Here is a 27,939-nt window from a genome sequence, read left to right as displayed (position 1 = left end):
GCAGACATGATCGGACAAGCCAAATTGCTGGCCATCTAGCGCATGACTGGCAAGTAGAGCTATCCAGATAAGCACGATAGGGATGAAAACTAGCCATTCCATCAATCGTGCGCAACGACAAGAAGGCCAAGCCGCTAGCGTCGAGTAAACAGTCTCTCCGAGTACAGCCTCAGCCATTGCAGACAAATTGCGACGTGTCGAAGCGTGTCAAACGCACTGCGCTCATTGATCAATGGAAATGCTAGAGGCATCGAGAACCGAACACTTTAAATTTCCACGCATTGAGCGCGAGAACCAATAAGATCAAGCGAAGCTCTAGCTCGTTCCAGTCTCTCCAAGTACAGCCCCAGTCATTGCCAACGAGGAATGGGTTCCCTGGTAGAACGAACAAGACGGCAGAGATGCTAACCGCTAAACGCCGAGCATTACAAATATGCACGCACCAAACTTGCAGAAAGTTTTCGAGGAACCGCTGTCCGCATGGACTCAAGAGATGATGACAGACGCTCCTATCTTGACCACTTCCCCCAATTACTTAGACAAAGCGCATATACGTATGCCGTTCGCTGAGAGCCCCTTCGTTATCAAGGGGCAGGATGCAAGGCAGAAAGTGCACCCTCAAGAAGTACACAGCAATACCCAGGCTCAAGATGAAAGACAACTCGCACAACACACGAGTACACAATGTCTGAAAATTTGAAGTTCACTGAGCCCCGGGCTTTCCGACCAACCAGACGAGCTGTGAACATCCTGTGAAGAGCATCTCCAGGCGGCGATCACCTTCTTGGGAAAAAATCAGCCACCGATAGACGGTCAGCGAGTCTGGACTTACTCGTCCCCGTCCGCAGCTCCACTACAAGCTGCGGCCAGAGGCACGCAAGGAGATTCAGCCACAAACGATATTGACAGGCTGAGCTGCATAGCATCTCGCAGAAATGCTTGGGCTCAATAGCTCAGCAGCGAGCGCAGCAGCGACCGAAAGGGTTTTGGCCTAAGTGTCCTGTCTTCGGGAGCACAGCTCCTGGTAAAGACGCAATACAGATAGTCGGTACATGTATAGGAGTACAGAGTGCACGTACGATTAACGATTAGCCACCGTCCATGCATCTATTGTTGGTCTTAGGGCTCCTCGGGGATCGACAGAGCGGGGTGGAAAAGGGTGGAGAGCAATTTATCTGGAGTAGGAACCCTCGTCGAGGAACGCCTTGACTACGCGGACCAACTCTCCCCGCGACTGGCCCGTCCAGAAGTGCGTGGCGCCCGCCACGCACTCGATTTGCATCCTCTCCCGAACGGTACCTTCTTCGCTTCCCATGCCTGTACTCGCGACGTTCCTGAGGCGCTCGATCCACCCTGTATACGAGGAAGCGCTCGTAAACTCATCCGCGTCCCCATAGACGATGAGGACTCTAGCACCCGCGTCCTTCAAGAGAGTCTCGATAGCGTCCTGGTACTTTCCAGAGTTGAACGCTGTGAGGAACTGCCGCGGGCCGAACGGGTAGGATAGGAGTATATGCGACGTTCGCGTCGGTAAAGGAAGCGGGGAGTGAAAGGACGTTATGAGAGAGCCATGAGAATACCCCTGGGTATCGATGTTATCAATGTGAGTAGATCAAGCCAGGATAAGCCGGAAGGAGACATACGACGAGAAGCAGCTCCTGGACGCCACCGAGCCTTGCAACGGCGTATTGCACGAGCTCCTTCAAATCCTGGGCCTCTTGAAAGCCCGTGAACGAAGCAGCTCCAGACGAGTCGCCCACGCCCCGCGCGTTGTATCGCAAGACATGGTATCCGTTGCGTGTCAATGGATGAACGAGTGTTTCAAGTATACTGTTCGACCCCCACCACGGCGCATATAACGAACGACAGATTATGACGAGTGAAGAGTCAAAGTGAAGTCGCATTATGAATCGGTTTCGCGCGATGAAACAAAGATGAGAACGACGACGCACGGATCATACATGTTGCCACCCAGACGCGACCATGGGTGTAGACATACTGCCAGCTTGCTACCTAGAGCAGAGCGCGGTGCAGTGGCCCCGTCATAATCATCAGCACCGTCAAGCGACGCAGGCGCGAAACATGTCTCGAGAGCGAGACCAGTGGGCAGCACGAGGGGATTGGGGAAGAGCGGCTGTGCAGCTGCGTCCATTGCCGGAGGACGATCGGAACGAGTCGGAGATATGTGTGACAAGCCATCTAGGGTGACGTGACTTATCGTGACCCTTCGCGTCGCGTCGCGGTCACCGTTGTGCAGTGCGCGCCTCTTCCACCCACGATGATCATCCCCATCACCCTGCCCGCGCCGTCCTCGCCCTCTTCCCCAGCCCTGCCTCCCAACATCGCCCGCATCGGCACCTCCGAGCTCGTCCTCATCGAGCTCCAAGGCGACATCCACGCCGACGGCGACAGGCGCGACCAGCCCATCGGCACGCTCACCGTGCCCGACGCCAGCGATACACAGGTGCGCGCGCGCGAGTTTCTTCTCTACGGGATCGCTTCTACCATGCCGACGCTGACTCCCTTGCATGATCGCGCGCACAAGGCGAAACCGACCCTGCGCATCGGGCATCATCTCCTCGAAGGCAAACTCGTTTCGCTTCCCAAACCCCTCGCCGTCCTGCACCGCACCACCCCCGCACCTCCCTCCGACCCCTCTGCCCCATTCACCACGTCTGCCTCTGCCTCTGCCTCTGCCTCTGCCTCTGCCTCTGCTTCCTATGACTCTCCAGCCGCGCATCCCACGACGCGGCCCCCGGCCACGTACACCATCGCCGCCATCGTGCGCAAAAAGCTCGTCTTCGCCCGCCGCCCGATGCCCATCGTCGGCCAGAGCCAGACGCGCGCGGATGCCGCCGCCGCCGCGTCCGCCGCCGCGCGTCCCATGAACGTGAACGTCATCGCGAAAACGGCGTGATCGGTGACGTCTGCTGTGGACGGGGCGCTGCATGTCGGGGCTCCCGATGCGAGACACGGGACACGGGACCCGGGGCGCCGCGACGCTTCCAGCCTAGATCTGCAAGGCTCTTACAGATTCGTGATTATGGGTGTGCACTGGATGCATCCAGGGCCTCAAAAGGACCGCGCCTCTGGATGATGCGCGAGTCTACGACGAGGGCGTCAAGCAAAGGACCGGGCCGTCTGCCTAGATGATGCATGCGAGTACATGCGCAATCGAGATCACAGCCATGTCCTTTGCTCATGTGTCTCGAGCACTGACATCTCAGACCGCCCACCGCGCGACACACCTGCATGACATCAACCATCGTCACCCGCACAAGCCCCGCGCATCGTGCACGCCATCATCCCACAGCACCCCACTCCGAACTCCCACCCGTTACCTTCCCCCCAAAAACCACCAGCCCGTCACTCAATCATGGCTGGGCTTACCCGACCTACTCGCCCTAGTCCCGAAAACATCTCCCGAGATCATACATGCCATCGCGATCATGGCTCGGCTTTGGCACCGCAGATCCTTTCCAACCAATTTTTCACATATCACACTTCACCTCTTGTGCCCCGCCAGAACTCAGAATCCAGCAGCGACGCGAACAAGATCGAGAGCATGTTTGACGTCCGAACTCACGACCGGCGTCATGGGCACGTCTTCTGTATCCAGTATTTGCTTTGTACCCGTAACTGCTTGAAATGTGATTCGATCGCTCGATTACTCCTTAGTAAGATAGAGGATCACACAAAAAAATCTCATCTAAACAAGTACTGTACATGTTACAAGTCTTCTTTGACTGCCCCTATCCCGCCCACTCCCGACCTCCTCCCGCAACCCGCAATCCACAGTATGTACACCACAAAAACGAAATCTCAATAAGATATACTCCAAACACGCACCACGAAAACACAAGAACGAACAAGACAAAACGTAGCAAGACCAAGACAGACCGCGGACCCGACGAGCCCCTATTATTCCTCCACGCTGTTCGTAGCCTTCCTGGCGCGGACGCAACCTCGATCACTCCGCCGATTGACGATCCTGATCGCCGCCATTGAATTGAACCCAAGGCCCACCCTCATGCGCCAAAACCGCTGACCCCGACCCGACACCCAGTCGGTATTGAATGCGCCTCCTGAAGACTGACGCCATCCCACACATCGATTCCAATACCCAGTGACGCAGCACGGACACGGGCAGATAACGGATGACGGAACGGGGGTGAGACAGGAGACAGGAGACAGGAGCCCCGTTCACAGACCAACCCGTCAGGAGAACGTCGACGCTAGAGCAGATCCAATAATAGAGTTGTGTTCACAGCAGGGTTCAGGGTACCACAGCATCGTCGCTTCCGATCAACGAGAACGGGCCGTGCGTGAATCTGAGCCACACGGCGTTCACAGAAGACAAGACGGACACGAAAAATGGAAGACAGGTGAGAGGATGATGAAAGGAACAGGGTGACTTGCTCGCAAGGGCCCGAACATGCTTTTGATGCTGATATCGATGCTTCTGCTAAAAATGGGACAGTGATGCTGGTGAAGAGAAGAATGAAGGCGAGGTGTTCGATGATGACAAGCAGAGGGGTGGGTGGGTGGGTGAAGAAAGATGGTGGGAGGATGATTTTGCTGACAGTGATGCATGTGAGAAAAGGAAGCGACCGACGGAACTTGCTGAGAAGATGGTGATTAAAACGATGGGGCCGGCGAAAGTAAAATCGCCGGCAGTGGTGTCAAGGGAAACCCAGAAATGCACGGCTATTTTGCCCCACGGCGACGGCAGCATCGCATAGCCAAAGCACGACTCATCGATCCACAGATGTATGTCCTCAAGGCCTCCGCACGTATAGGAATGAATCGTGGACTAGCCGTGGACAAGAGTATAGCGCCTGAGCAGACCGCGGGGAGCAATTACGATGGGGTGACAGATACAGTATGAGGTACAGCGAGCGAGCGCGAGTGCTCGCGGCATGATACAGATTTGAACAGAAAGCGAGGCCAAGAGCGACGACAGAACCGAGTATATGAAGAGATTGGAAACGAGGATGGAGACCCAGAGCTAGAGAATGAGATGCAAAGGGCGTTGATGGAGACAGGGCTTCAATTGAAGCCATCAAAGTGGCCCTTCAAGATGCGCTCGCCCATTGGTGACGGCGCACGTCGGGTCTTTGAGTCGGCTGGGCGCACGCCAAGTGTCGTAGCGCGACGAGGCTTGCGCCCGGGAGACGCTGCGGACAGCCCACCGTTCTGAGGGGCCATGTTCACCGCGCTCGGGGGTGGTGTGCCCGGACGTGGGGGCGACTGAGGGCGGTTGAGCGACATAAGGTTCGGCTGATAGGGCGATGAGCGAGCCATTTCAGGGGAGTCAGGAGTAGGGTACGCGAGAGGGATACACACTCTGCCGAAACCGCTGCTTAGAGAAAGACGACGCAGGACGCCCGTGCCACGCTGTTGCTGGGACTGTTGAGCCTCAGGGATAGGGATGATGGGCGGCGAAGAGGGCTGGGGGAAGCGAGGGGGGACGGTAGTCCAGGTTGCAGACGCGCTGCGCCCATGGAATGTGGGGAGTGTGTCTGCGTCGAGGCTTTCGTCATCTGTGGAGAAATGTGAATGAACGTGAGTATTCTGCTTATTGCAGCGAGATGACATTGATGCGGACCCTCAAGAACAGGCGGGGCGCCAAAGGGGCGGCGGAAGGGGAAAGTGGGGTTCAGCTTGGTAGGAGATGCGCTCATGAAGTAGGACAAGATGGGAGAGGCCGATGGAGAGGTAGCAACCCGTGGGGGCGATGGTGAGAGAGGTGTTTGGAGGCTCTGGGGAGAGGTTGGGGAGCCCTCTGAAGACGAAAAGGAGGGGGCTCGGCGGCGGTTGGGGGCGTTACCGCCGATGGGGATGGGGCTGGAGTGCTTGACATCTGTGCGACTGTTACTAATGGATTCGGTAGGCATTGTTGCGATAGTGTTTATTCTGATGTAGGCACGGGGAGGGATGTGGTGGGAGAAAGTAGGCGGAAGAGATGAGAGGGTGGGGTCTATATACTGCTTGCTCACGTGTGCCCTTTCGGAGCACGCCATTACGTACGCGTCCCCAGTAAGCTTTTAAATTGGAGATCGCACTCTATTCTTGGCGCTGCAATGGAAACCGCCTGTCTGTTTATCTCCCGTCTTCTTCTCTTCAGGCTTGCACCATGTCGACCAGATGCCATCAGAGTCATCGCACAACTCCACGCTGTGGTGCTCGCCAACTCTCCGAGGGTGAAAAGACGGGCTGTTCTTGTCTTGGTCCCTGCGCGGCACATATGCTAATGAAGGATATCAGCTGGCGGTGGCCGAGAGGCTGGCGGGCGGTGTCCCTTACCCCGCATTCGAAGCCCCTTCCCGTCTCTTCTGGGCAATCCCCTCCACCACCATGTCCACCACTCCTCCACCGCGCCCTTCAACAACAACGCCGTCCATGGACCGCCGCGTGCAGCAATGCACGTCCGCGTCTGCCGGCATCCTGCATGCCCGCCTAAACCTCGTTCGTGGTGCCAACACGAGCATCAGCGAGCATCCTGATCGGGCATTCCCGAACTTCTAAGTTACCTTCCTTCCACAGCATGGCGCAATCACCTTGCCACTTCCAGCCCACGGTCGACCATCCCTTGGCCCGTCCCCTCCAGCCTCCTCTCGCTTGCTCTCGCCCGTCGCGTCCCCCGTAAGCATCTATCTTCTCCGTTCCCAGGTTCCTCACGGTCTCGCCATCGTCGCCCTTCCTCACGTCGCTAAAGTAACAAATGCGAAAGCGCGGCGCACAGCGGTGCATCACTTCGCTTTTCTCACGACATCCTTGGAGCACTAGCAAGCCCGGCTCATGTTCATGCAGGGCCCACCAGTCTTCCCCTCCAAAGGGAGATGCGCCTCGCGACCTCCCGGTGTGCGCCTCTCTTCAAAGTTCATGTCTGCACCGATCATCACTGCTATCCCTTCGATGCCTTTCTAGCTTCAGGGTCCATTACCGCAACGAGTCACCGCATCCGCGTCACGAGGTCCCGCGAAGCGACTCGACGTAGGCACGCCGTCCCGCCCACTCGTCCTCGGAACTCCCCTCGAGTCATCTGAACGCGCGTCGCCCACACATGCCACGGCAAAATCCCCTCTTTGTCACCCTTCGTCGCCCTTCGACAGCCTTCGTCGTCTTTCGATAGCCTTCGTCGTGTCGAATGGCCGTCTTGTCGCCTCGATGGTGATCAACCCACGTCGTGTGCGGTCGCGCGAGCCCCTGATGGAGTCCAGCGCCTGAGGGACCCACCGCGTTCGGCCCAGATCTTCCCACTCAATCTCGAGGCAACAATCACGTATCGACAATCACGCCCTCACCGGCAGCGGTAGGGCTGACCGCATCTAGATCCTCCGAGAATAGCGCACGGACTTCCAGCGGGAGAACATGGGAGGCTACATTGACGTTCGTCTGACGAAGGAGACTTGGAACACGGTATCGATGATTTGTCGGCATGAGGCGGTGGTCTGGAACCCAGAAGTGTCGGCGCACCATGCGGGTGCGAAGTTCTTCGAGATCGCGGCTGCTCCAGCCTGAGTGTACAAAGGTGTACGAGTACACATAACACGCAGAGTTCCTTCCAACGGTTGCTTCCTGTACCTGGCTATATTGCCCTTTGTCCTAAACACGCATCCGACATCGAAGACAATGTCCATACCGGTGTATACCCGTCCATCGCCTAGAACATGTCGATCCACATTAATAAAACTGTAATAAATCAGATCTATCATAGTGACTGTGTCGATGGGAGGTTCCTAGTCGTGAAGAAGCCGCATCTAGGCTCTGGGCCCTGGATTCTAGGCCATGCGCTGCTATGAGATGATATCGGTAGACGAAAAGGTTCGATGACGCGATGATATGATAATACCAATTCATTGTCCATTATGCGTGTAGAAGCGTAGATCGCCGACGCGACTTCCTTTCGGATAGATGGCTCGGTGTGCGCGCATACATGCAGGTAGGCAGGCCAGCAAGCGAGCAAGCGCGCGTCATCGGACGCTTGAAGTGTATGTGACGATGCGGTCGAGCGGGTGACGGCGCGGCCATGATGTCGATGGATCGCTGAAAGCTGCGCTGGGAATGCGGTCGCCTGCAGACACCCACGACAGATACATAACAAAGACGAAGCGCAGGCCTACATGCGGAGGTGCCACGCGAGTACAGTCGGCTTCTCCCCTCGCGAGTGGCCTCGAGGCCTCGCATGCACAGTAACTCGGAGGGCTCCCGCAGGACAGGTAGCACATAGACCGACCACGTCGAAACAACAAGCTCTAATCGCGCGCGCCTCGCAGACACGTGCAGATCGAAGCTGCCAGTTGCCAGTCAAACTGTCCAGGAGCCAAAGCGGCAGCAACACACGCCCATCCACCGGCGCGGCACAGATCCTCGCTGTCCGGCGCATGTCCGAGCGCTCCGAACTTGCAACGACCCCGGTTGGGGTTTCCCCAGTCAAAGCCGTCTTCGGCCGTATGAGGACCAAGATACCCATACGAAGCCCACCGACACACGTCAGCACGTCCTAGTTCGGGACGCAAGGTTCCTGTTCGGCGCGCGCTCGAGTCTGAGGGCACGGCTCGCAGGGTCAGGGGGACCCGCGGCCCCAAAGGAGGCGTCACGCGTGCAAGCAGGCCCGCGCGCGAGAGGTCACCCGCGGGAACGGATGTCATCAAGCTTGGGCTTCAGGACATACGATGGGTTCGTTTGGGGCTGAGCCTGACCACCGATGATTGCGGCGTACGTTTACGGGGAAGAGGATTTGCGTCGGGACGAGGAGCTGGCGGGCTGTGTCTGTGTCTGCGCATGCGAAGATGCGAATCGCATTCGGAAGGCGTCGGGTGTGGCGCTGGATGTGGCTGCTGACACTCTCCCTGCAGGGCCAGCGACTGGAAAGTCGTTACGGGTCCTCCATGCGTCCTTCAGGCTCGTCCACGGGTGTGCTGAACTCCTGGCGCGATGCGCATTCGACTCCCATGATCAAACAGGATTTTGGAATCAGCGTGAATGTATAAAGGCAAGTGACGCTGGCCTGGCTGGGAGCAACCGACCGTACTGTGATTCCAGCTCGCATAGGGCGTATAGCTCCCAGAATGCTATGGGACCGCATACATCCGGTAGACAAGGAAGCCAGCGAGTCAGGTTCGAAACAATATCGTTAGGACGGCTGAAGACATATCAGGGGGACAGACCCGAGATCTGGGCTGGTAACGGAAGGGCGTTGAGTGTGATCAGAACACAAGACAGGACCCATGACTGATGAAAGCGAGGGAATACGACTCACGCCTGTAGAAACTGCGCCCTAGAACGCATGCGCCGGCAGCAGCCCACCGGTAGCTTTTTGCTGAGTGAAGAAAGTGAGTAGCGGCCAATAGTCAGCACATCGGGGGTCCCCTCCGCACGTCAGTCGCCGTGAGTGCGTGCAAATCGAACAAACCAGATAGAGGAGCAACGATGACACAGATGAATGGGAAATATAAACTAGACAATACAGGTGTCGAAGCAATAGCATGATGATTGTCGTGACGCTGAGAGACCCGCCGTGACATCGTGGACCAAATGACGTCCACGTCTAGCACGTCGGCCCCCTCTCTCTCTAAAAGCACCCAATGATAGTAAGTAAAAACGTATAGTATACAGACCCGACTCGGTGTCCCTGTGTGACGCCAGCCACCGCACCGATAGCATAGTTCATTATAATGCCTCACGCCCCAGTGCTCGAGAAGTTGCCAAACTCCCAGCTGAAGCACTCCTGTGGCGATCAGCAAAAAGAAGGCCGTGAGCGACGGCCTGGATGCGCAAGCTGGACATTCTCGAAACTCGGCTCACCACGCAGTCGTCCTGCACCCGCGGCTCGGGCACCTCTCTCCCGACCTCCTCCGCCGCGGCCCACGGCTGGCTGAGCACCTTGTCGATGACGTTGAGGATCGCGTGCGTCCGCACATCCGCGGCCCACGATAAGTTCGATACGGTATCGTACTCGATGACCTTCCCGAGATGACATCTAGTGATCAATGAATCAGCCCGTCCATCATCGCCGGACGAAACAACGCGCAGGCGCATAAAGCAACGCACTGGCTCTCCAATGCATATCCTCCCAGCGCGCACGAGGAGAGCACCCCATTGCATGTGCCCATGGGGATGGGGTCGGCAGTGTGGTAAACATGGGTCACATGTTGCGTCGAAGGCTGTTATGCAGCTAATTAGATCTAGTCGCGCCGAATAGGAGCTCGATCACGGACTGGGGAGGGGAGATGCAGTCGCTGGGACGCCATCTTCTCGCCTGGGGCTTCGAAGGTGACGGCGGGGACGCCGAATGTCACACCCAGCAGCGAAGCAAGCGATCCGCCCAACGAGTGCCCGACGAGCCATATGTTGGCTTCCGGGTACATATAAGAGATATTATTGTACAAATTCTAGCATCGCCGACCCCAAACGAGCACTATCAGCGCGATAACCCGCGCGGGAGAAAACGACCACTCACAGTCCCAATGGGATAGAATAAGCTCTCCTCGATCAACGCCTCCTCGACACAGTCCTGGTTGCACTTCCATCCACCGCGATAGCAGCCACACACCGTCGTCCACGTCCAATCGACGCGCGCACAGCAGCAGCTGAACAGCAGGTTATCGTTCAGCTTGTCCTTCTTGGTCGTCGGACCTCCGCCGCCTCCGACAATCGCCAGAGACGTGCCCTTAATGGAGAGAACGACGGTGGAATTATCGGGCGTCGCAAACACGTACCCGCGGAACCCGTCCGCGTCGTCCTCCCACCCCACCGGCTCGTTCTGAGTCGATCCGATGCGCGCACGCGAGCAGAATCAGGGAGATCGGCGCGGTTCAAGAGAGATGTGGGTTCGATGAATGAACACCCCTGTGAGCCAATGATGCACAAAGAAGCGTCTGTCAAGCGTGCACGCACCACCGTCCAGTTCCCACCGAGATCGTACCACCCGGGATCCGTAGGGGCGATGTACGCATTGCTCGTCATCTTCGCGAGCATGAGCAGCGTCTCCCGCTTCTCCGTATCCGGGCCCTGCACCTCGTCCTCGTCCCACCACAGCGCCTCGCTCTCCGCACGCTGCATCGAGCGGGTGCGCGCGCGTGCGAAAGCGGCAGCCGATGCTGGCTTGTGTGTCACCACCGGACGCGTGTGCACAGCATACGACTGCGGGTAGCTGCCGCCATCGCCGTTCGCGGAGGCGCGCAGTGGAGGGATATCGGAGAAGTAGACGTGGGCGGATGGGGTGACGGCGTGCTGGTGACGTAGTTCGAACTGGAGGGCCGGCGGTTGTGGTCTGAGTAATGGGCGTTGGGATCGCGCGGGGGCATCGGGGGTGAAGTAGGTGAGGAGCGGGAAGATGAAGCTGGTGAGAGATAGTGGGAGCATTGAGCGAGGCGGATGGCGAGTCACTCGCGACCAGCACGCATCCAACCCGCACTCGCCAAAACTGGAAATGCATCCGGCTTCGCGGAGCTCCACCAACGTTGCCGTTCACACCAAAACACAAATGCGATGCAAGACATAATCCATCTATTGAATGCTAAGAACCCACGAACCACCAAGATGACCATCCAGTAGAAAAAATAAGGAAAAAAGAAAGACACGATGTCCGCGAGTTGCTAGTAGACGATCATTAACGAGATTGTACCAAGATAACAGAGGAAGCTGAAGGAGGTTGGTATCTAACTAGGCTGACGATGCGCAGAGGCACTGAAGGAACATGGATAGATGTTACACGAATTGGTACTGCGGAGTGATTGGGAACGAGAACGTGCATCTAGAGTAGCTCTAATTGCGATGCAATGAAGCCTGACGGGAACGTGATGAAGGAGTGAAACGTGTGGAAGAGAGAGCATCGTTATAGAGGATGCGGAATTACTCGGCTTCTCAAGCGATGGATACTTTTTACAGTAGAAGAGAAATCAAACCGAATCTGTAATCAGACTTCGCCGACCCAAACTATACGCACTATGCCACTAGAATAATCTAGATTGGGGAGAGGCCTCCGGGGAAGTAGTAGTTATACTGAATGCTCCCAGCGGGTGAATGTGAGGGCACAAACGAGGCTGCGGCGTTGATGGCGGTGCTGGTGCTAGGAATGTTCGTGTTGAGCGTCAGGTTCTCCATTGCCATTCCCAGGGGGTCGTTGACAACGCTAGACGGCGGGGCGGCAGTGTGCTCGCCCATCATGGACCTGCCAAAGAAGACCTCGGGAGAAGTGCAAGCAGCGACCGCGCGGCGCATGTGGCTCGTCAGGAATGAGAGACCGACTTGGTAGGCGGCTATACAGTGCGGGAATCAATGAGCGGAACAGTCAAACGCCAGGAGATGCGAATATCAATACCATTCATCCACCCAAAGCCCTCCCGAGGAACCATCTTGAAGTCGAGTCCCTGGTTCCCGTACTCGGCGTCCACAAGGTGTGAAAGCTTGACAGCGTCAAACTATAGACATCGACAGGTCAAATTATATCCATGTCCAAAGGTAGATATATTTTTACCTTCTCAGGCACTACACCATTAAAATCCACGAAGGCAGTGGTCATCCTTATAGAACCGTTCAGCTATGTTCACTGGGTTCCACGCAGACGACTCACATGTAGAGGAACCTGTACGCCAGTCTTTGGGCATCCTCAAGATAGCCATACCGTTCGAGGCCAACCCACGCCATGATCTGATGCGGAGGCCTTTCCCGACATCAGCATCAGAAAGCGATGAAGACGACGAAAATAAAATGAACACACCAAGCATAAGGGTAATCCCACTGTCGGTTGGGACGATCCAGAGAAATCTTTCCCCGAGACTCCTCCGTCCCCGAGACCAAGCCACCCAGAACTTCGAACTTTTTGAGCGATTGCGAGCTGTACGTCAAATTAAAACATCTCATCAGCGCTATTTCCAGGATAGCCAGAAGGGGCAAAGACACGTACACAAGCTTCCAGCATTGATCGTCGCTCGCGCACCCAGCCCACAAGGTCCAGAACGCAGTGACGCTCTCGTACAAGCTCTGCTTCTCCTGCACGGTGTCGTAATCAAAGTACAAGCCCTTGCTCTCGTTCCAGCAGTACTTGTCGATTACACCCTGCCTCCATTCTGCCCGTTCGAACCATTCCTCACTAAACTGCTTGCGGCTCGTCGAGCGCTCACGGTACGGGTGCGCGTATGCCTCAGGGGACGGCGGGAACGGCGCGAGTGGGAAGTCCTCCTCGAGCTCAAGCTCGTCGTCGAATACCTCTCGAATGGCAGTCGCGATATCGATCTCGTACTTGTACAGCAGCGCTTGGAGATCGATCGTCCCCAAGTTCGCGCACCGCTTCTCAAGACGGTAGGACGTGTCGTGGCCAGACTCGCGCACCGCACGGTCGTGCAGGAAGTACTCGTCGAGCTCAGGCTCCTTCAACTGGCCTTCGTTGTATTTCTCGCTGAACTCGAGAACGGAGAGCCCGTGCTTGTGCGCGTACGGCTCGAGGATGTGCGTAAAGTGCGTGGCCTCCGTCTCAGGCGGGATGCCGACACCTTCTGGGCGGAAACGGGAAAGACCGGTCTTGGGATCAATGCGAGGCTCCGCAACCCAGATGGTGTGGTACTCCTTGATTGCTGCTTGGATTGCGCGCTTAAGCCACCTGCGGTTAGCTTCGAGGTCAGAGCGGTCTAGCTGGTTATAGATTTGCAGAGCCATGTCGGTGAGGAAGGGTGGCTGAGTTCGGGAGAGGTAGTAGGATCGACTGCCATTGAGGATCTTGTTGTAATGCTTGATCTCGAAGATGAAGTGCTCAACGAGGCCCTTGGCCATTGCCACTTGACCGTCGACGAGAAGGCCAAGAGAAATGAAGTACGAGTCCCAGTTGTAGAGCTAAGAGAGATGTAAGATAAGTGATTAAGGTCACTGGCGGGCAGAAATATACCTCGTTGAAACGAGCTCCGGGCACAATGAAGGGAATGCCCTTCAGGGTACGACCGCCCTTGCCATCATCAACCTCATTCATCGCTAAAGCCAGAATACCCGGTTTGCTGTTGAGACTCTTCACAAAATGCGGATCGTCAGGTTTCGGAGGAAGGACTTGAACGTCCAAGTTCAGATGTGGCTTCTCTCGGGCGATCTTTCTGTAGTAGTCAGCCATGGCAGGCTCGCCGTGCGGGATGTAAATGCGAGGCTGCACACGACCAGTGCGGTTCTTGGGATCTGCACAGATAATTTCGAGGCCATCGCCATCGATGCGACGAGTCAGAGAATGCCAGAAAGAGTTCTTGATCATGCGAGAGAGGCGGTCGACTGGGTTCTCAGTCAGACGCGCCTCGTCGAGGACAATGCGCTTCCTGTTGTGATCACGAGCGAGGGCGAGTTCTTGGAGGAGGTTGGAGAGCATATACGTCCCCTTGAAACAGGAACGGCGTAAGCTACATAAAAGATAAAATGGGCGGTACTTACCCGAATGTCGAAACTCTTGTAGCCGTTGCTGGTCGCAGTGCCAAGGGAGAGAATCTTAGGGCCCGCGTCAGTAATACTGATTTGGAAGTCACCGTCAGTGTCCTCCTGCTCGAGGACAAGACGAATTGTCTCTTCTACATCAATGAGGAAGCGACGAGGCGCGGTGCTCTTCTCGTCGTGGGACATCCGTCGGGGACGCAGATGCCAATCATCTTCGAATGCGGGGAGGCGTTTGGGGTTGTAGCCATACGTGCCCGACTATGAACAAAGTTAGGCGCTGTTGCCAGCACACGAAATGCGTATGCCACATACTGCGCTGTAAGTCCTCGAGCGACCTTGGAACTCCTGTCCGCCATAGTATTGTGCGGCATCGACAGTGACGGGCCTCGACTCGCTGTCGTCGTGGAGGTTTGGGTGAGTCACAGCGGCGGCCATGGTGGATCAAGACAAAGAATGCGGGGTAAAGGTGGCACTGATGCGCGGGCAGGAACAATGTGGGGGATGGATTAGATGGGGTTGGGTGGGCTTATACAAAACCTGTGCGATGTCCGACGCCAGCGCGCTGTCAGCTGGCTACATCTTTGTCACGGAACGGACAAGAAAGGGGAAGAGGGCGACTTGCCTGAGGCCGTGGCTGGCTCTTAATTACGAGAGATTACAAGGAGTAATGTGGAGGAAAGGGAAGATGGTGGTGGAGAGGAAGAAAGGAGAGAGGGGCTCACTTGTGAGCCAGTCGGTCCGTCGGAGCTGACTAGAGCCAATGGTGCTAAGCGATTCCCCGCACTCTCAAAACAGTCTCCGTTGTAAGCAAGCAGTTTAGCCCCTCATTGTCTCCTAGAACGCGTGCTACTTATACTTTTGAGGCCATACCTATCTCTAGACAGGCTTCCCTGCCGGTACTTTCTAGGAGCAACGCATGAAGACGTCTCGCGCAATCAAGGACTAAGAGGCGCACATTTTGACTCACCAGTTTCATCGGAGCGTCAGAGTATGCTTGAATACGTATGGCGATGGCGGAAAGTTCCCACTGACTTCTCGCCATGACCTATGTTTGTCCAAATATCCACACGTCGAAGCCGTCGGTGCATCCTTATCGCGTTCATCGTTTGAGTCAAGCATTGACATTCCCATAGCTGCATCTCTTTACGGCGGCCATGCTGCACAAAGTATGCATCGTGTCCATCTTCGCTTCAGAAAGATTGGATTTTCTTCTTAGAAATATTCTAATACGACCTAGTGTCGGCCGTGCACGGTATGATCGGCTCTTATCTCGAGGACTGGGACCTCTGCTTTCTCCATCCACCTACTCCCGTTTGTTCTCTCGAGACTTATGGCATAACCTTTATCCTTCTTCGCTCTCGCTAGTAATTTCCGAGTTAACGCTTCGAAGTCGTCCGACGTGATAAGATAGAACTTCGTCAAATCTTTCCGTGATGATCGTGTTCTAGATTTTCTCGACGGGTGCGGCTTCATGATCTCTCCTTTAGGAGGCCAACACTGGACCTTACATAGATGGGTCGTGTGAGGTAGGACTTCCCGAAGAAGATACCCTTTGGATCCTCCGAGTCTTTGTTCGTGGTGACATCATCGCCATTCCCACATCCTCCGAGAGTCCATTTCACGTAAACACTCACGCAACGATATTAGTGAATGCTTGATGTTCTGCCTCGGCCGCCACGAATTCCTCGCACTCGACGCGACTCTTCTCCATATCGACCAAGAACAAAAATATTGTGCTGAATGCACCCCTATTTATTTTAAAATGAATGATCCAGTCGGGGAAGAGAAGAAGCCGATGGTAACGTACAAGGCAAACAAAAATGCGAACGGCATGTTGTTGTTGTTTCCGGAGGCAGTGATGATGGCTTCGGAAACAAAAGGTCCTATGAACGCAGACGTCTTCCCGATCTGTTCGAGAAAATAATATCATGTTATCTTGTTAATATTTTACATCCGGCGATGGAAGGAAAGAAGAGCTTGACGTACGACGGAGAACAGGGCAAAAAATAGGAACCTAGATAGATGGTCAGGAACACCATATCTTATCCGGAGAACGTTGAATCAAGCTACGAAGACGTACATTTGCGGTAAGGGCGAGACTTCGCTGATCATCGTCTGACTGTATGCATACCACGGACACACCATCAGCCCGTAAAAGACCTGATACAGCCTGCGCATAAGACGTCATCAAGAAGGAAGATCTACAGATACTAGATTAGGTTGCACACCAGATTTCCCAGATATGCTTGAACCCGAATTTATCGGTGTGGACACCGATGAGACCCCATATCGTCAGCACCTGCATTCAATCAGGTTCAGCGAGAACATGATATGTCTTCCATTGAACGAACCAAAATCCAAAAGACGTTGAACATCAACATCTGCGCGATGAGGCAATGAGAATAGGACACTGAAACCATAATAACGGGATAGCGCACAGTTTTAGTGGATATCATGTACTTCTTCTGCACGAGCCAAAATGCACTTCATTTTTTCAAGGGTTAGAAGGTTGACAGAGTAGATCACAGGAAAGCATACTAGATCCCGATCCCTTGCGCGACAATCCCGACCAAGAGCAGAAGGGTCAATTGGAGTGTCGAATATGATACAACGCTGAATAAACACGTTCAACGCTCAAATTTGACAGATTGACGAGGTCCAGCGACCTGTTCTGTAGAGTCCCAATGACAGTCCTGCATGGAACATTGTCAACGTTGATGAAGCACGTGTCATTGACGGCACCGGGACTTACACCGTGGTATTCAAAACATCGCCCCTGCGAGCCAGCCTTCATATCTAGGACGGAGGAGCGCATAGCGAGGGACGTACATCAAGAAATAGAATATGAGGTATAAGAAAGTCTGCTTCAAGCGTAGACATTCACGGAACGCGACATAAGTCTGCTTGAAACCGATCGTTACGAGAGAAGCTCCTGGAGGGAGCGCGAGTCCCGGCCGGCGCTTCTCGAAAATGAACCATGGAATGGCACAAAGGACTAGGCAGTAGTGAACGGCATGAGAATGGGTATCATGTTTACAGCTAAGGATGAGACCCACGCCAGACGGCACCAGAGAATGCAATGAGCACACTGAAGGATTTCGTATTATTTTCGGTGCTGTCGCCCGCCTTGAGGCCCTTGATGATACCGACCATGATTGCGAGGACAACGATCTCGCCGGCCGAGCAAATTGCGAACGACATGTTCGAGATCCGGTTCCTCGCGAGGGACTCGAAATTTGCGTGGTCATCGAGGCTGTTCGAGAAAAGAACAAGGATTCTGGAGAGAGAGAAGACATGTACAAGAAAACGACCGACGTTTTCTTCCCTTGTTTCGCTTCCTCAGCTGACTGTTCAACCTCTGGAAGATTGCGCGCGAGCCCAGGAAACGCGGCGGTCCAGAACGTGAGAGCGCACTAAGATAGTGCTCGGAAAATGTAGATATCGATTAGAGATTGCTTTACTTACCTGGTAGGTGATCACTAGTGGAGGTTATCAGGAGACACCACATTGAAATCAGCGAAAACTCACGACCGAGTACATAAAGTGCGATTCCGGCACGCCATTGCGATGGCTCGTCAACGCCGAGCCAAGCAAATGATACTCCAACAGCCACTAGAGTGAAGAAAATAGTGATGTTGGGCCTGTGGGAATAGTTTCGTGGGCGGAAGCCTTAGAACATGAATGTGGGTTTTACCTCCAACGTCCATAGTCTGCCCATGCTCCGATCATCAAGAGAAGGACGGCCTGGATGGCAAAACTGATACCATTTGTGAGGAGTACAATCGAGTTGACTAGTAGAGCGAAACCCCTCATGTTATATCGGAGCTATATCAGGAAGTGAGCACTTACTGTCCCGAACACGGCCTAAGTAAGGAAGCACGCAACCTGTACCACTCCCACAGGTGGCAGTGAATGGAGGTTGCTCTGGGTCATACCCAGCTAAATACAGCAAATTTTGGAACTGCGAAGGGCCAAAATTGAACCCAGAAAGGCCATTGTTGCCCTTCGTATCATCAACATCATGTCAGAAGGCGAGGAAAAGACAGCATTCAGTCGAAAGCCATGATGCCTCACAATGTAGTATAGATAAAAACACCATAATTCTCGTCGCGTCGTCGTCCAATTGGGGTTGGACGGGCTTTTCCCACTCAGTGAACGTGTATCGCTTTCGAGCTCGAGGTCATTAATTTCCACTTGAGTTGTATCTTTGCGGTCTGCGTTCACGAGAAAGGTGTCACCCATGATGCGATGGATGAGGAAGGACGAACGTCGAGCGCCTAGCTGAGGAGCCCACCTTATCTTCGGGCCGACTGGCAGCGGCCTCCATGATATGAAGCAAGGACACTTGACGCCAGACCTGCCATGATGTCTGTATCCATTGCTGTACCGATGTCCTACAGAAGACCTAGTGCGTTCATGCAATGTCCTATGGCAGGAGGATGAAAGAACGCGTACAGCAACCGGGTACCGAGATGCACCCAATCTAATCAACTCGTGCAGAATGGTAACATAAAGTCCTCTGTGGGGGCATTCAAGAGTGTAACAAATGTCGTAGAACACGCATTGTGAGCTATTCTACTGTAAGCAAGGGAATAAGGTCGATCCGAGAGAACAAATGGGCATGGGTCAGGAGCACTTAGTGTCACTGAGTGTTACATTGTCACGCGTATGTCATATGCGTGACGCTGTAACGGCTATTCGGCAAGAACCGCTTGGAGTGAAGGACGGACAGCAGACACGCATTTCTCAACAACTTCAACGGGCTCGACGGATGTACCGAGTTTTGCCTGTCACTAGGCAGGCTGCTCAACCTGCGAGCAGGGGACTTGTCAGAGTATCCCGGAGAGTGCGTCTCCCACAATATTTCTGACGCCATCATCTGAACAATTCTCGTGAATTACAGCGTCTCACGACAGAGGCGGCGGAGGGAGCATCCCCTTCAGCTCCAAAGAAAAAGAAACGGATCCTCCCCCGACTGGTATTCTACACGACCGCGGCGACCGCGACATTTTACATCGGGTCCGCCTTCGTTTCGTTCAATAACCGCCAGTACTACGACCTCTTCCAGGGCCAGATTCCCTTTGGTGCCGCTGTCCTCGAATTCGCAGAGGCTCACGACTGGGATAATCTGACAGTTGGAGACGTTGTCGAGGCTTCCGTAAATGGATCTGTTGCGACGTACCAGTTTGCTAGGAAGCAGCTCGGATACGCAACGGGAGAAACCTCTGACAAGGCAAAGAAGGTAAAAGCCACTATCTCGGAAGAGGTTAAAGCCGCTGCGGCCGCCGCGGAGAGACAGTCGCAGGAGGCGAAGGGCAAGGTTCAGAAGGTTGTCGGGCAGCTCAAAACGGACATCAAGGCGAACGAGGAAAAGGTCTACGAGCAGGGCGCGAAGGCAGCAGCGATCGCGAAGCATAAAGCAGAGCAGTTTTCTGAAGGCGTCGAGGATTTGGTTAGGCAAGCTGAGGCCGCCCTCTCTGGCAAGCCCATCGACCCTTCTTCTGGTGCTGCTGCTACCCCTTCACAGTCCGTGCCTGCTGAGACTGAGGCTCACGCCAAACCCTCGAATCTCTACGATATTCCTCTCCCCCTCGGTCATGAGCCTCCCCCTGGCTATTCGCGTCCAGCACCGCCGAAACCTCCGAAGGCTCCCGCGAAGGAGGAAGCGCCTGCCCCTCTGCCCCTCATTGCTCCCGTCGTAGCCGAGCTCAGTTCTTCAGAGCCTGTGCTTGCTCATTTGGCTTCCACCATAGACAATCTCGCCTCCTTCCTTAATTCGAATCCATCTGCCTCGTCTAAGGCTCGCGACGTACTTGACACCGCCAAGACTGACTTGACCGAGTTGGCTCACAACTTTGACAGGGTCAAGGAAGAGGAGGAGCGGAAACTCGAGCGGCAGATGGATGAACAGTCCAGGGAATACACGCTCAAGCTCCTAGAGCTGGAGCTCGAAGCTCAGGATAAACTGGCTAATCAAGAAGCAGGGTTTTTGGAATACCTTGATGAGGAAAAGACTAAACTTGCTTCTTTCTACCGCGAAAAGATGCAGCAAGAGCTAGAAATCCAGAAAGAAATTATCAACGAACGGTGAGTTTCTATGCGTCAGTGTTCCATATTCATACCGCTGAACATTGTGACTTTCAGATTGAAGGAGGAGATCATCGCTCAAGGCATTGAACTTCAACGCCGCTGGATTCGTGAGATCAAAGTGCGCGTCGAGCAGGAACGTGGCGGGCGTCTCGCCAAACTCGATGAACTCGCCGCGAACCTCAAGCGTCTGGAACGCGTCGCCCTCGATAATTCCTCCTACCTGGATCAGAACCTGCATATTCACTCTCTTTGGTCCGCCATCCGTGCGCTTCACAACGCCGTCGATGCGCCCGCGCGCAAGCCATTCCGTGACGAGCTCCGTGTGCTGCGTCATATTGCCGCCGCGAAAGACGATCCCATCGTTTCTACTGCACTCGAGGCCCTCGAGGCCTCCGACGTTCCTGACGTCGGGGTCGAGCCCTTCGTTGATCTCGCGTCGTGGTTCACCACTTCTGTTGCGCCCCGCGTATCCAGCGTCGCCCTCGTACCAGATCAGAACGCTGGCCTGTTGTCGCATATAGCGTCGCATGTTTTCTCCGCCTTCACATTCCGCCGCCAAGGTTTAGTTTCCGGTGACGATGTCCTAAGTACCCTGTCGCGTGCAGAACATTATTTGCACGAGAAGGACCTGGACAGCGCCACAAGGGAGCTCAATCAGTTAGCAGGTACTGCCAAGGTACTGGTGAAAGACTGGTTAGAGGCGGCGCGGAGACGACTGGAGGTGCAGCAGGCGTTAGATGTTCGTGTTTATCTCGAATTATTATTTGCATCATCTCACTGCGTGTCTGCTCCCTACAGGTTGTAGAAGCGCAAGCTACCGTCGCATCGTTGTTGGTTGTGTAGGGCTATATAATATATCCCTCTGATTATAGACGTCAAAATGGACCCTACACCCATCATTTCCATCTCATGATATACGAGTAAGATTGGTCGAAACACCGCCAAGCTCTTGACATACATGAAAGAACCCAGTCAAAGAAGAACACATAACCGTAGGCCTCACGCAGCCGATCCGTTCGTGTGAGCCTGACTGCCTGCCTGCAAGGCACACTCACATATGACTTGTGCCCGCCTCACCACCGTCTGCATGTTATCCGCACTCCGACCACCAGGCGTCATTGGCCCTCGTGTAACCTTGACGAGCCCAGGAAAGATCGTCGCCCCGACTCGATCTAGCTCTCCTCGTTCGCTCCGCATACATCGCTTGACAAGCTCGACCTGGCGGGGGTACAAAGTGCTCCCGAGCTCCGGTACGAACGAGCGGTAGAACGCGTCGGCGGTGTCGCCCGCACTAGAGGGAGAGCCATGCAGCATGCGAGAGAATTCGTAGGCTGATTCCAGGACTGCAGCCGCGGCGGTGAAGACGGGCGTTGGGGCCGAGTCGGCGGGGCTAAGCAGTTCGATAAGCGTTGGCATGTGCTCTTCGAGAATCGCGCGCGACATTTCAGGTGAGCAGGCGTCGACCGCCGCTGAGAATGTTTGCCGTCTCCATACCGAGGCGACTGTTGGATCGCCTGCAAGGCAAACATTCTAAGTAATCCACAGCGATGGCAGAGTTGAAGACGCACGTGCAAAGATATGTTCATGGATCCGTGTGAGCTGGATATTGGCCTCGGTAGAACTGGTCACGATGAGGCAGTTGATGATGGCTTCCGATATGGTCTCAGCAAGTAGGTGTCTCAGAAGGTTCTGTACAAGCATGGGACGCGCATCGTCACCGTGTTCAAATTCAGTACCACCGACAAGGTCCGTGAATGCTGCGTCGCGGATATCGTTCAGACTGGCAGGGGGAGTGCGCAGGATATCGGTTGCCCATCTGTTGATCTGACGTTCCAGCTGTGAGGCGGCATTCTGTAAATTGTCGTGACTTAGCATCATGTTATCCAACGAGGGCAAGGCACACTACGCCATAGAGACCAAGGCAACTTACTTTGATGGAGAAGTCGTCGACGGAATTTCCGCCATGTCTCGCACCCGCCTTTGGCACACTCAGTGTGAAAGTGCCCTCCAAAGTAGCAATCCGAGCTCGAAGCAAAGCAACCTGCTTCTCCTGCTCTTCAAGCTGCGTGCGTTGCTGCTCAACCTTCTCGTGGGCTATACGCTGGTAAATGGCAGCGTTGGATCAGATTAGATGTGATCCTGGAGGGGAATGAACGAAGACATACAAAGTTGGTAAGAGCGTAGCGGTACTGTTCTCCGGATACAATATCGTTCTGAGGATACTCAGCCATGGATGGTTGAAAGACTCTGAAGGAAACCCAATGTCTAACGCTCGGCGATTGGACGGGGGTAGATGGGAAATCGAGCGTGAAGTCCTCGAACTTCTATTCCTGTGAGTATCCTCGGTTGGAACACTGCCGGAAATTGCAAGGAAACTCACCACCGCTGCTATTGCAAGCGAGGTAAGTGAAGATTGGAGGCAGAAGAGTTGTCGGAAGGAAAGGATGAATGTCGACGCTCATGGTTGTTGTTGTCAATAGTTAGATCAGGCACAGCACTCAACATTGTTGTGCATGAAGCTGATATCTGCCAATCTGTGTTTCAATTTCATCAACTTCATTGACACCTCGAATGCGCTGTACTACTGCTGTACTACCTAAACACAGAACAACTGTCCGTACAAGGTCCGCCACGGATACTAATGTACTAACATCTGAGACTGGGCGCACCAGAAAAGCAAGAAATTGTTTAGGTCCCACAGAGTAGTCGATGAAGACAAAGAGGGATGTCAAAGCAAACAGAGATACAAAACATCGATGAACCAAGAACATTCTCACTACCCGGACAATCCTTCCAAACCAAATTCACCACCAGCCCCTCTATCCAACTCATTGAAAGGATCTCGCATACTTCCTGTTTTAGTACGCCACAGCTGCGTATAGATCGCCTTCACCTTTTGCAAGCTGGCATCCAAGGCAGCAGTTTTGTTTGCTAGAGCGATGAACGAAGCATGCTGGGCTTCCAATGTGGTCGATATCGCTAGCATGAGATTGTTCAGAAATCGATAGACATGAATGAGAGCTAGAAACAAAATGCGCACCTTGTGGTGTGTACTGCGCATGGTGAGCTGTCGAATCCAACTTCCTTTCGATTTGCTGATCATAACACAGGAGTCAGTCCTAGGTGAGATAACCAAGCTTTGCTTTGCAATGAGTTATACCTCGATGGTCGCTTTGTACCATTGTAGGCGCCTCCGCATTTGTTCCGCAAGGCGTGTGAAGAATCTGTCGGCAATAGTCATCGTGCATAAAACTTGCTCAGCTTCCGAAACTTGTTATCCTATCAGTTGACATACTCGAGGGGGAAGGAAGCATGGTTCCTCAAATGTGATCCGTGCTGCTGTTGCGGGTTCCGGAATCCATCAATAATGTGCGTGGAGACGATAGTGTCTTGCACGGTTTGGTCGACTTTCGCTTTCACATCTCGAGTCAAAAGAACATCAGATTGAAGCGTGGTGATAGACTTGATGAGATCCTACACGGGTCGAAAATAGTCAGCGCCACATAAGCACGAAGTCCATCTGGACAAAGAAAGACCTTGTGAACACTGCGAATAAGGTCTTGACCCTTCGCTGCTTCGTCACCGACTTTCCGCTGCTTCAAGTCGGTAGCTATTTGGACTCGGCCTTGAATATGGGCCCTGGGCGTCTTCAACACGAGTGCTCCTACGAAGGAGAGATGGCTACGCACTCAATCTCCTCAAAAGTTTTTTTCAAGTAATCGGGAAGATCATTGAATTTGGTCGATCTTATGAAAGGAGGTGGTCCCATCGGTGCAGCAGGCTGATTGAGCTGAGATTGTTGCAAGGTGCTGCCCAACCTGGCAGCCATATGTCAGCGAGAGGAGGTTGATCGAAGCTGTTCTTTGCGAACCCAAATCTGTTGAGCCTCATCAGTTATATATACCACAAGAGGACAAAGGGCCTTACGCCGACTGTGGTTTTTGTTGCTGGCCGAACAATCCGGTATTGGTGGAGCCGAACAGTGAACTGTGGTCAATAAATTAAAGAACTATATAAAGCAAAGAAAAGTAAGAAGCAAAACTACGTACGGCTGTTGTGATTGTTGTGGCTGACCTAGAAGTGAGGTTCCTAGACCAGTATTTTGAGATGGCGTTTGGCCAAAAAGCGAGGAAGTCCCCGTGTTGAGCGCGTTGTTCATTGCCGCGGGATTACCGCCAAAGGCAGATTTAGGAAGAAGGGGATTGTTTTGATTCCAACTTGACCCTCCCTGCTGGTTGTTGCTGGCTCCAAAAAGGCCACCGCCCGCCTGAGCATTGGATTGGCCTGCATTTTGTGGAGAAAGGAAAGTCGATTGAGGTGCTATGTTAGTCGCCTGCTGGCCAAATAAACCGGAGGACGGTTGTTGCTGCTGGTTCTGACCTGTATTCCCGAAGAGACCGCCTGAGGGCTGAGTCTGCTGCTGTGCGCCACCAAACAAGCTACCCGTAGGCTGACTCTGCGTGGCATTGCTCGCATTGCCAAAAAGCCCGCCTGTAGGTTGAGCGTTTCCACCCGCCCCGCCAAACAGTCCCCCGGCAGGCTGTCCTTGTTGCTGATTGCTCCCGCTTGCTGCACCAAAGAGCCCTCCTGCAGGCTGAGCATTGTTGTTCGTTCCACCAAGGAGACCCCCTCCGGGCTGATTCTGTTGTTGTGTGGTTCCACCCAATCCACCAAAGAGACCACCGGATTGCCCCAGCTGCTGCGTCTGTTGCCCTTGTCCGCCAAACAGAGAACCGTTTGGAGGCGCGTTAGGAGCCGTGGAAAAACCCGATAGTGCAGTCTTGATTTCGGGAGGCTTCATCCCAAACGCAGAGGCACTGTAATTCTAACGTGAAGTAGACATGGAGTACAACAAGGCAACTTGCTCACCTGGTAGCAAACGCCATTGATCCAAACTACTGCTATTGATCGTTCTTTGAGAGCGCTTGAGAGTCGTACTTGACAGTTATTAGTCGATAGATTGAGTATTAATCCAAAGGACGACGTCGAACGCGATTAGTAGAAGTGAACAGAGACAGAGCGCGTCCGCGCCACATCGTCGAAGTTGCGGTTCCCAAAAAGGCAATGCGTGCATGATCAACTTCCCCGGCAATCCTTGATCATATGACAAAAAAACCCGACAAACTGCATCCATCATAGAGCTATCCTTGCGTGTTATCTCACTGTTATCTCCCCCTTCATCTGCTCGACATGCTTGAACAGACCTCAACCTGTCTCCATCGAGCTACCGCACGGAAACAAGCTCTCGTTGGCGCCAACGCCATGGTGTGCTCTGATGTGCTAGGCATATAATTTCACGCGAGTGTAGCCAGGCTAGCTGCGGTCCCATTTAGGGTTTTGCTCAGTTTTCTTTTTGTGCAAACTGGCTATACCAGGAGATGTCCAAGCTGCGGATGGTTGCTCACGCCAGGAACCAATAGTATATTTAACCCAAACACTGCATTGGTGCACATGTATGCCTCTGCACCGCGTGCTGCCGTGCAGCTGTCTTGTCCGCGAGATGCCCTTCTCGGATTATCGTCCTCCGCGTGTGTGGTTTCCATTGATGTGATAGGAGAAATACTTCCCATTTACGCGTTCCGACAAACCCATTATCAACGCTCGTTGCTTGCGTACAGACTAATGTTTCTTTTCACCTCTCATGGCGCAGGAGCCTCCTCCTTACTCGTCACGTCGTCAACCGCGCTCCGCGCTTCCGCCTTATCTTGCCAATTATGCGTCTGCGTCTACCGATTCTTATTCAACTCTCAATTCGTTTCGCTGTCGGCACCAATACTCGTTGGAAACAAGCAAACGACGCCCTTGGGTCACGCTGTCTGTACATAGTCGTTCACCTCACTCCAATCTACTCCCTCTCTTTTTCGAGCACGATGTCATATGTGGTTCAGTATCACTTGATCTGGTCAAGCCTGACGGCATTCGGGGGGTCAATATCACGGTGAGGAATTTCAATTCCATAAATTCTAACTCATCAAGATTATCTACTTCCTGATTTCGATGCCAAGCTCCAAGCAGGTACAACTACCCTGGGGCACCAGCCCGAGGTGTTTCTCGAGACAACTCAGACGCTTTGGTCCCAGTCCTCAGGCAAGCTGCAAGGTTCTTATGCATGGACTTTTTCCATATCTATCCCCTCTACCGTAACAATGACCGAGGGCCGCAACACTCCCCATCGCACATATCCCCTACCCCCTCGATTCTCAGAAAGGGGCAGTGTTGCTCACATCGATTACAAAATCATAGTCACGATCCGTCGTGGTATGCTAGCCGTTAACAGCACGTACGTCCTTTTGTGGGCCTTGTCCGCACATTCTATTCTATGCCAATAAGCTCATTCCAGAAGTTTAGTTTAGGGACAAATTTCGTATACCTACCCAAGTCTGTTGCGGAGCCGCCATCTGCCCTCCGCACAATCGCTTATCGGGAAGGAACATCGCTGATCGGACCCATGAATGATCCCGAAGGCTGGAAGGTTCTCGATGTAATTGAAGTCAAGGGCAGTCTTTATGCGTCCAAAGCTGTCTCCGTACGATGCACTGTGAGTGGTTTAAAATCATCTTTGTCGTTATATTTTAAGCCAGCTGCATCCTCTCAGCTCGCTATTGCTGCTCCAGTAAGTGAACAGTAGCACGATCACGAACTTCACAAACTCACAGCGCTCTTAGCTTTGTTACGCAACTAATACATCTGTTCCACTACACTTGGCCATGGAGAGCATCGACCCCGTAGCAGTCGATATTCTCTCAAGACCTCAAGTAATCGTGGTTCGCTTGGTCCGCACACTTGCCATTCACGACAATTCGATGCTTCATGCCTCTAATTCATTCGACGATTATATGGGACGCGCTGTTTTTTGGCCTACCGACGATCGCACGTCACAACCTGGCCATAGGACTTTATGGGGAGAGTTGCACCTCAAGAAGGGATTGAAGCCGAGCTTTATATTTCGAGAGATTTCCCTCCAAGTAAGGCTCTTGCTTCGTCTCCTATGTCTCTCTTAACATGGTTGCCATATGCTGCCTTTCAGTACGCTATCGCTCTTTATCCTTTTCAAGTTGTTGGCTTCAATCCTGCATCACCGCATCGTCCTCTATCTTCGCAGCAAGTGACCATCGCTCTCGTCAATCCTCCTGACATCCGATTCAGGTCATATGCACCTCCAAGGCTAGTAGCCGAATCGGATGCAGATTTCATTGGTAGTCCCAATCGTAGATTTCATTTCACCGGAGATATGGACACTTACACTATGCATTAATTTTGTGCTTCATCACGAAACTTCTCTGTTCCGATACCTAATACAAGGAAACGGACAGAATTCTGTACAATATAATTTATTATCACAACACGGGACATCCTACTACAGCATGCATTCATAGCATTTCGATACGTCTCACTTTGCGAAGCAGATTCGCGGCATAACCAAATCGTCGTTTCTGG

The 27,939-nt window shown here is 53.7% G+C and overlaps 15 protein-coding genes across 15 annotated transcripts; 6 read left to right on the top strand and 9 right to left on the bottom strand.

The window, feature by feature from the left end:
* The first annotated feature begins 301 nt into the window (after positions 1-301).
* Positions 302-1,176, top strand: HETIRDRAFT_409215 (uncharacterized protein). The gene is made up of 3 exons (XM_009547376.1): positions 302-780; positions 833-1,021; positions 1,080-1,176. Exon 1 carries the CDS (start codon positions 434-436, stop codon positions 698-700), a length of 267 nt encoding a protein of 88 aa, XP_009545671.1. The 5' UTR covers positions 302-433; the 3' UTR covers positions 701-780; positions 833-1,021; positions 1,080-1,176.
* HETIRDRAFT_127400 (Esterase/lipase/thioesterase) lies at positions 1,172-2,152 on the bottom strand (the record flags this gene model as incomplete). The annotated part of the gene is made up of 3 exons (XM_009547375.1): positions 1,172-1,582; positions 1,644-1,830; positions 1,953-2,152. The coding sequence occupies 3 exons, from the start codon at positions 2,150-2,152 to the stop codon at positions 1,172-1,174; spliced, it is 798 nt and encodes a 265-aa protein (XP_009545670.1).
* Positions 2,153-2,278: 126 nt separating this feature from the next.
* On the top strand, positions 2,279-2,917 carry HETIRDRAFT_109108 (uncharacterized protein; the record flags this gene model as incomplete). Its single annotated transcript, XM_009547374.1, has 1 exon — positions 2,279-2,917. The coding sequence occupies one exon, from the start codon at positions 2,279-2,281 to the stop codon at positions 2,915-2,917; it is 639 nt and encodes a 212-aa protein (XP_009545669.1).
* A 728-nt stretch (positions 2,918-3,645) lies between these two features.
* Positions 3,646-4,471, top strand: HETIRDRAFT_409213 (uncharacterized protein). The gene has a single exon (XM_009547373.1). The coding sequence runs from the start codon at positions 3,727-3,729 to the stop codon at positions 4,006-4,008; it is 282 nt and encodes a 93-aa protein (XP_009545668.1). The 5' UTR covers positions 3,646-3,726; the 3' UTR covers positions 4,009-4,471.
* A 512-nt stretch (positions 4,472-4,983) lies between these two features.
* Positions 4,984-8,959, bottom strand: HETIRDRAFT_458745 (uncharacterized protein; the record flags this gene model as incomplete). The annotated part of the gene is made up of 8 exons (XM_009547369.1): positions 4,984-5,280; positions 5,347-5,543; positions 5,609-6,250; positions 6,307-7,520; positions 8,127-8,296; positions 8,347-8,664; positions 8,732-8,830; positions 8,886-8,959. The coding sequence occupies 5 exons, from the start codon at positions 8,957-8,959 to the stop codon at positions 7,282-7,284; spliced, it is 900 nt and encodes a 299-aa protein (XP_009545664.1). The 3' UTR covers positions 4,984-5,280; positions 5,347-5,543; positions 5,609-6,250; positions 6,307-7,281.
* HETIRDRAFT_450999 (uncharacterized protein) lies at positions 5,050-5,897 on the bottom strand (the record flags this gene model as incomplete). The annotated part of the gene is made up of 2 exons (XM_009547372.1): positions 5,050-5,543; positions 5,609-5,897. 2 exons carry the CDS (start codon positions 5,895-5,897, stop codon positions 5,050-5,052), a joined length of 783 nt encoding a protein of 260 aa, XP_009545667.1.
* On the bottom strand, positions 6,023-6,247 carry HETIRDRAFT_165698 (uncharacterized protein; the record flags this gene model as incomplete). The annotated part of the gene is made up of 1 exon (XM_009547371.1): positions 6,023-6,247. One exon carries the CDS (start codon positions 6,245-6,247, stop codon positions 6,023-6,025), a length of 225 nt encoding a protein of 74 aa, XP_009545666.1.
* On the top strand, positions 6,802-7,230 carry HETIRDRAFT_165696 (uncharacterized protein; the record flags this gene model as incomplete). The annotated part of the gene is made up of 2 exons (XM_009547370.1): positions 6,802-6,864; positions 6,931-7,230. 2 exons carry the CDS (start codon positions 6,802-6,804, stop codon positions 7,228-7,230), a joined length of 363 nt encoding a protein of 120 aa, XP_009545665.1.
* Positions 8,960-9,685: 726 nt separating the features above from the next.
* Positions 9,686-11,370, bottom strand: HETIRDRAFT_458744 (uncharacterized protein; the record flags this gene model as incomplete). The annotated part of the gene is made up of 6 exons (XM_009547368.1): positions 9,686-9,733; positions 9,811-9,985; positions 10,057-10,169; positions 10,224-10,397; positions 10,466-10,768; positions 10,903-11,370. 6 exons carry the CDS (start codon positions 11,368-11,370, stop codon positions 9,686-9,688), a joined length of 1,281 nt encoding a protein of 426 aa, XP_009545663.1.
* A 123-nt stretch (positions 11,371-11,493) lies between these two features.
* Positions 11,494-15,301, bottom strand: HETIRDRAFT_68475 (glycoside hydrolase family 37 protein). The gene is made up of 11 exons (XM_009546415.1): positions 15,135-15,301; positions 15,035-15,046; positions 14,725-14,949; positions 14,413-14,670; positions 13,889-14,359; positions 12,914-13,836; positions 12,728-12,844; positions 12,581-12,670; positions 12,485-12,530; positions 12,329-12,428; positions 11,494-12,266 (listed from the first exon to the last, which is right to left on the bottom strand). Exons 3-11 carry the CDS (start codon positions 14,845-14,847, stop codon positions 11,971-11,973), a joined length of 2,424 nt encoding a protein of 807 aa, XP_009544710.1. The 5' UTR covers positions 14,848-14,949; positions 15,035-15,046; positions 15,135-15,301; the 3' UTR covers positions 11,494-11,970.
* A 741-nt stretch (positions 15,302-16,042) lies between these two features.
* On the bottom strand, positions 16,043-18,654 carry HETIRDRAFT_316513 (uncharacterized protein; the record flags this gene model as incomplete). The annotated part of the gene is made up of 18 exons (XM_009547367.1): positions 16,043-16,160; positions 16,220-16,320; positions 16,399-16,426; positions 16,493-16,582; positions 16,641-16,711; positions 16,764-16,793; positions 16,851-16,896; positions 16,951-17,025; positions 17,079-17,105; positions 17,165-17,188; positions 17,242-17,407; positions 17,469-17,689; positions 17,713-17,825; positions 17,878-17,891; positions 17,941-18,053; positions 18,107-18,203; positions 18,262-18,415; positions 18,487-18,654. 18 exons carry the CDS (start codon positions 18,652-18,654, stop codon positions 16,043-16,045), a joined length of 1,656 nt encoding a protein of 551 aa, XP_009545662.1.
* Positions 18,655-19,696: 1,042 nt separating this feature from the next.
* Positions 19,697-21,345, top strand: HETIRDRAFT_58292 (uncharacterized protein; the record flags this gene model as incomplete). The annotated part of the gene is made up of 3 exons (XM_009546399.1): positions 19,697-20,499; positions 20,557-21,241; positions 21,301-21,345. Coding segments are annotated over 3 exons (1,533 nt in total), but the record flags the coding sequence as incomplete, so codon positions are not given.
* A 198-nt stretch (positions 21,346-21,543) lies between these two features.
* On the bottom strand, positions 21,544-22,715 carry HETIRDRAFT_240182 (uncharacterized protein; the record flags this gene model as incomplete). The annotated part of the gene is made up of 4 exons (XM_009547366.1): positions 21,544-22,016; positions 22,071-22,353; positions 22,433-22,603; positions 22,668-22,715. Coding segments are annotated over 4 exons (975 nt in total), but the record flags the coding sequence as incomplete, so codon positions are not given.
* Positions 22,716-23,176: 461 nt separating this feature from the next.
* HETIRDRAFT_157916 (uncharacterized protein) lies at positions 23,177-25,303 on the bottom strand (the record flags this gene model as incomplete). The annotated part of the gene is made up of 8 exons (XM_009547365.1): positions 23,177-23,481; positions 23,543-23,597; positions 23,663-23,726; positions 23,798-23,976; positions 24,039-24,141; positions 24,192-24,311; positions 24,430-24,489; positions 24,726-25,303. 8 exons carry the CDS (start codon positions 25,301-25,303, stop codon positions 23,279-23,281), a joined length of 1,362 nt encoding a protein of 453 aa, XP_009545660.1. The 3' UTR covers positions 23,177-23,278.
* Positions 25,304-26,143: 840 nt separating this feature from the next.
* Positions 26,144-27,757, top strand: HETIRDRAFT_315193 (uncharacterized protein; the record flags this gene model as incomplete). Its single annotated transcript, XM_009547364.1, has 6 exons — positions 26,144-26,440; positions 26,508-26,782; positions 26,833-27,040; positions 27,098-27,115; positions 27,168-27,467; positions 27,530-27,757. 6 exons carry the CDS (start codon positions 26,144-26,146, stop codon positions 27,755-27,757), a joined length of 1,326 nt encoding a protein of 441 aa, XP_009545659.1.
* Between the last annotated feature and the right edge of the window lie 182 nt (positions 27,758-27,939).

The sequence above is a fragment of the Heterobasidion irregulare genome, assembly GCF_000320585.1.
Source record: "Heterobasidion irregulare TC 32-1 unplaced genomic scaffold scaffold_04, whole genome shotgun sequence".
Taxonomy (NCBI): Eukaryota; Fungi; Basidiomycota; class Agaricomycetes; order Russulales; family Bondarzewiaceae; genus Heterobasidion; species Heterobasidion irregulare.
This window is presented reverse-complemented; position numbering and strand designations above follow the sequence as displayed.